This window comes from Sarcophilus harrisii, chromosome 6 (genome assembly GCF_902635505.1).
Source record: "Sarcophilus harrisii chromosome 6, mSarHar1.11, whole genome shotgun sequence".
NCBI classification, from domain to species: domain Eukaryota; kingdom Metazoa; phylum Chordata; class Mammalia; order Dasyuromorphia; family Dasyuridae; genus Sarcophilus; species Sarcophilus harrisii.
In genome coordinates, this window is record NC_045431.1 from 236,230,805 (window position 1) to 236,236,804 (window position 6,000).

A 6,000-nucleotide genomic window follows, 5' to 3' on the forward strand; every position below is an offset into this window, starting at 1 on the left:
TAAATATTTGTGTATGCTATATATAAATATAATATTTTTATATTACATATAAATATGAATATAAATTTTTATAAGGAAATCTTGAAACTGAAGTTTTAAGGGAGTTAGATTCCCTCAGTGCTGTCACCGTCCCCAGGCCTAGATGAGACCACTTACTGAGAGGGGTCCTGAGCCAGTCTTCAGTGCAATAAGGGTCCATAGAAATCTAGATCTGCAGCTAAATGAGATTACTTAAATTTGAGCTAAGTAGGGAGTGGTCCCTGACTCAACTGGTCCCACCAAGATAACAGAATGAAACCACTTTGTCTTGGTCCCCTGGGACAGGCCTTTCCCAGAGGCAGAATCGTGCTCTACCCCATGGCTCCCTCCCAGAGTCAGAGAGAGAAAGAGTTTTGGGGTTTCCCTCAGAGCGACTGAGGGGAGACTTCAAGCTGACACTGGGGAAACGGCCTTCAGTGACAGGGAGGGGGGAAGGGTTTGGGGGGGAGGCCGTGAAGGCTGTTCAGATGGCTCCTGGACAGTTCAGTCTCCAAATTGGCTGAAAGGTGGTGAAGATGCTAGAGCCAAGGTGAGTTTAGGGAAGAACCAGCAATCATCAGCTTAGAGACAGTTGGGAAATGGGCTGGAGCTAACTCTTATGTTGCTGTCTGGCCTCCTGATGAGGTGTCCTGGGTCACTGGGTGGGGGGCGGGCAGAGAAAGCCCAGGTATGGAGAAGAGTTAGGGAAGGAGAAAGGCACTGATGGGGATCACTTCAACTTCCCAGTCTCACCCCTGTGGGGGTCGTGGGGAAGCCCACCTTACTGTGTCCACTCAGAAATCCAAGTCATGTCAATCCTTGAGCTTAAATGGCCGCTACCTTCTTGGCTGAATCCCTTTGGGGGTGAGCTCACCTCAGTCTTTGGCTCCTCCCCCCACCCCATATCCCCTACTCCCCCCCCCCATCATGTCTCCTTTCTCCCTAAGTGTAAGACAGAAGATCAGGCCACGAACTCCACCCACTGACTGATGAATTCAGGAACAATTTCCTTTACATTTCCTGGGCAGCATCTTATTTCTAATCTTGCAGCTGTGATGCTAGAGAAACTGAGGCAAGACAGAGATTAGGGATTCTAATATTTCAATAGGGCGAATTTGGACTAGCTGAAGCCAGCCAGCCCGGTGGGACTCTGGTCTCAAAGCATCCAGCCCCAAGCACTTAATTCCAGAGACTTTTATAGGAATCCAGCTACCAGGGAAACAAAGGCAAGGTGAGTGGAAATTCCAGGAAATGGCCCTAACTTTTTGATTCTGACCGTTTGGGGGTCAGGAAGCTCGGGAACAGGAGACGGGCGTCTGGGGGAGGAGATACCCCGACATTTGAGCCATCTGGAGTTTTATGACTTTGGAATGTGAGTGGCCAGAGCTCCGAGGCCCCAATTCCCTTGGTCCCACTCGGGCAAGGAAGGGGGAGGTGGTCACAAGAATTCCACTCAGGGTGTAACAATTCAGGGAAACTGAGGTAGAATTCCACACTCTCTCTCGTGGGTATTCAAACCATGGAATCATCCTCCCAGACACCTGGAGGGTCTCAGCACCATGATTTTGACTGACCCTACCCAGAGCAGGGAAGTTAAAATAAAATTAGAAAAGGTGCGAGGACCCACAGCGAGGGCGAGCATCTCCCTGATAACCCCAGAGCTGTAACAGCAATCCTGATCAGGGCGGCACAGAGGCCTTCCCGTTGCAAGAAGAGCACGTGCGATCCTCTGCAGCTCCAGAGCCCCATCGCAGCCAGGGAGTCCAGTTTGAGATGGACAGTTCATTGTGAGTTAGGACTGCAGTCATTTGTGTGCTTAACCCAGCATCTGCTTGTAGGGGGCACTGCACAGCGGCCAGAGACTCTAAGAGGGTAAGGATGGGCCCCACTCGTCCCCACCCGGGAGGACGGGAACACTGTGACAGAAAGGAGGAGTGGGAGTGGGAGGATGCACACTTAGACCATCAAGGCAGGCAAACCGTGAGCTCCCAGAGGCCCGAAGGCAAACTGCCACGTCCTTAGAGGATGCTGAAATACGAGTTAAGGAGCTGGAGGCCTGATCAGAGAGACTTTCGGTCACAAACCGGGTCCTGTGCCTTGGAGATTTCCAAGGGCGATTTCTGGCGGTTCCCGAGAACAGGCCATCCCAAAACACTTCCAGACCCCGAGTCGGCCAGGCTGATTCCAACCGAACAAGGGTTCAAAGTTAACTATTGCCAAGTCCGCTTCCCACCCCCACCCCCCGGCTGCTGTCCCTGCCATCTAATCCCTGGGTGAGCTGTTTGATGAAGGCATTTTCCCATCTTTCCTGTGCTTTGGGGAAACATCCACCAGCTTCCCTGGTCCTTTATTTCTTCTCCTCCCCTTTTGTTTTATCTCAGGAATCATCCAAGGGGAAGTAAATAGGGCCCCAGTTGTCAAGCAGGCAGCTCACACTAGAACAGGAGGGGTTTTCTATGCTGGGACTTATGCAAAGACTCCTCAAATAATTATACGTTCTGAAGGGAACATTGTATCCAATGAGATAATGCAGATACAAACCACAAGCACCGTTACAGCAACAGTTACCCAATTTTGACCCAACCTTTTCCATCCTATTCCTAAATGCACAGAGAAAGGGGGCCCAGCCAGCATTCGCAGTCATTCTCCGTTCCTCCCAAATCAATGGGGCTCAAAGTCCATTAGGGGCGACGGTCTCCTCTCTGAAACTGCTTCCTGCTGAGGATGGGCACAGCGCTGAACATTCCGGGGAGGGGGCGGCGGCTGGGAGCATCCAGTGGCCTGATCCAGGTCCCAGAGGCAGGTCAGTAGGACTCATTCTATAGCGTGTGTTTACACACAGAGGCCCTACAAGGCCCCTTCCTTGGGCTGACAGATGTCCCAGGACCCAGGATTGAAGACAGTTCAGGGCCAGCCTTGGCCACGTGCCTTCACTTCCCCTAACACTCCTTATAGGGATGACCTCGGCGATGATTCAGCCATGGGAAGTGAGGGGGACGGCTCGTGAGCCCCCAGTCTCTGAATGGGGAGAACAGCGGTCCTGCTCAGCACCTGCACCCGGGGCCGGCCGAGCGCGCCACTCACACCGGCATCCGGGCCGCAGCCCGTGGCGAGCGGGGGGCTGTGGTGGGAACGTCACCGCTTCCGAGGCGTCGCCGGCACCCCCACGGCTGCCGGGCTCGGCAAGCAACAAGTGCGGAAATAATGAGCGCAAGCAGAAGGGACAGGGAGGGAGGCCATAGGGCGTGCACACAGGGCCGGGAACACACAGTGACTCATTTTGAAATAAAAAATGATTGGAAAGCAATTCACATGAAAACACTGACGCTCAGATATATTTAATTGCACAAATAACCCAATGAATACTATAACACATTTAATTGCACACTATTGCTCTTTGGGCATTTTAAAGTAAGATCCTTCAGAAGCAAAAACAAACAAACAAAAAAAGATCCTTCAGAAGCACCTGCTTAAAGCTGGAGGGAAAAGGTAACATGGGGTAAAGGGGAGACCTGGGTCCCAGCCCCAACATACCAGCAGCTCACTGAGGTCCCAATAGAAACGCCCGGCCCCACTGGAACTTGTAGTAGACTTGGGGAGGAGCAGCAGGAGCCCCTTGGCACAGCTGGCAGAGTATGGGCAGTTCTTGTAAACATTCATGGCGGCACAAGAAAAATCAAAGCAAAATGGATAGAGAAAAGGAAGGCGAAAGTGCTACCCTGTGACCCCAATTCAGTCCTCGGGCCTCCTCGCTCTGCAGCTCTCCTTCAGGAGCCAGGGGAACGGCCCAGAACACCCTGGAGCTGTTGCAATACCTGGGAGCCATCAGGCAGTGGCTGCTGGAGGTCTAACCCAGAATGGATCCCCCCTTGTGAGGGGCTGAGACAAGGAGACTGGGAGGCCGTTGCTGTTCTCTGACCTCCCTCCTCTTCTCTCTGTCTACAATTTATCTCATTCTCAATCTCCAACATCTGAGTCAGCAAAGGCTGCCCTGTGGCTCCTTCAGATGCTGTGGAGGGTCTGGGAGAATTGACCTGCCCCTCAACAGTTACTGCCCAGGATGGCCTTGATCTTGAAGACTTCCACTTCCGGACGTCCCAAATGATGAAACCGACCATGGCCACAATCGGCAGAATCAGAAGCAGAAGCCAAAGCCATGAGTTGTTGGGGCCTCCTACAAGAAGAAGGCAGAGAATGAGCCCATGAGGGGAAGCATGGAGCCCATCCCAAGGCGACCTCTCACCTCCCCCCCACCTCTGACAGTGATACCGGGCAGGGCGACAAAGAACGGTCACTGGGGCCAGGAAAGAGCCTTGAACTATAGTCCAGAGACCTGGATTCAAATCTTGCTTCTCTTCTAATAGGACCTTGGGGGGGCTTGGGGTGGCCCTATCACTGGGTCATCTCCTAATGGGACCAGACACCCAAGCCCAGGGAGAAGAGGCCCCAGATGGCCTGGCCACACCCGCTGGGACTTGGACAGCTCCCTCAGAGGCGCAGGTGGGGGGTGTTAACTGGCCAAGTGCCCTGGAAAGAGGGTCTCCCTCTAGGGGCAGAGGAGTCAATGCCAAGTCCCGCCTCTGACACCGGGAACCTGGGCGTGGAGCTTTGGCTCTTGGGGAAACCTCTGGCCTGGATGACTCAGGGGCTTCCTCCAGCTCCAGGGCCTTCCAGGGCACTTGCGGGGGGCTTCCCCCTCATTCAGGTGTAGGGTTAGCTGGGCGCCCTGAGGGCCTTCTTGCTCTGAGGAATTCTTGGACTCAGGGGGTGGCCAAATAGACGGAGGCGGGGGGCTCTGCCCAGCCCAGGGGAGCCCTGAGGCCAGACACACTCCGGACCTCTGCCCGACCGCCCCCAGGGCCCCACGGGGACACCGGGCCCCTTCTGACAGGAGTGTGCTGCTCCCCGCCCCCCCTCACCTGTTGTAGGGATCCCACACACTATGTCACTTGTGTTGGTGCATCCTTGGAGAAGCTCTTCTCCCTCTGGGCACCTGGAACCAGAAAAGAGGGAGGCTCAGGACCCTGGGGGATTGTGGCAGGACAGGACCGGGGGGACCTGCCCCTCCCTCTGCCCTCCCCCCTCAGCGGGGTCTCGGGGGGGGGGGGGAAGGGTTCGGGCAGAGCAGCACGTGACCACTCGGGGAGGGCAGAGGGGGTGGGGGAGGGAGACAAGAGTGGGAACCCAGAGTCCCATAAAGGGCGGGCTGGAAACTCTCTGAGGGAAAGTAAAGGAGCGCTGTCCCCTCCCCCCCTGCCCTCGTCCTCTCTGGGGCTCCCCTCCCCCCTTGCGTCCTCCCCGCTCCCAGACAGTGCTCTCCAGGTGTCATCCCAGCCTGATATCAGCGAGAAGCCCCGCCCCCAGGTTCTCCAAGCCACCCAATCAGAGCAGTCTCTGGTCCATCGATCCGATTGGTTGCGCCTATCAGAAGTCTCCATCCCCATCCCACAGCCCCGCCCCTCTCCGGCCCCCAGAAGCCCCCGGGTCTTCTGTCCCGGCCCCACCTTGTCCTGCAGGGCCGGCAGGTGGTACAGTTCTGCCCCTCACAATAGTCTCGGGCTTTACACCGGCACCGGGTGTCGCTCTCCCTGTGACATGGAATCACCATCTCTTGCTCTGTCAGAGAGGGAGAGTCTGGGGTCAATATAACACGGGGGCGGCCGCTCCAGGGGAGCCTCCCCCAACCGCCAAAGGCCCCGGGGGGCGCGTGGGTCACGTGGCCACCGATACGGGGGGAGGGGGCCCCGGCTGCTCCCAGGGCCTCTGACCCCGGGTGACCCCGAGCCCCCTGCGGCCGCTGGGAGTGAGGGGGGGCGGGGAGGCTTCCCCCGTCAGTGGGGATGTCACCCCCCCCCCAGCTGGTCCCCGGCCTCCTGGGCAGAGCCGCCCCCGCGAGGCCCCCGCTGAGCCAGCTTCGCTTCCAAGGGTCCCCTTCTGTCCCCGAGGGCGTGGAAACCCGTCATACAAAACGGGGGCTCTTAA

General features: G+C 56.4%; 1 protein-coding gene across 1 annotated transcript; it reads right to left on the reverse strand.

The window, feature by feature from the left end:
• Positions 1–3,325: 3,325 nt before the first annotated feature.
• LOC100930298 (tumor necrosis factor receptor superfamily member 6) lies at positions 3,326–5,800 on the reverse strand. The gene is made up of 3 exons (XM_031942572.1): positions 5,523–5,800; positions 4,938–5,011; positions 3,326–4,192 (listed from the first exon to the last, which is right to left on the reverse strand). The coding sequence occupies exons 1-3, from the start codon at positions 5,624–5,626 to the stop codon at positions 3,786–3,788; spliced, it is 585 nt and encodes a 194-aa protein (XP_031798432.1). The 5' UTR covers positions 5,627–5,800; the 3' UTR covers positions 3,326–3,785.
• Positions 5,801–6,000: the final 200 nt, after the last annotated feature.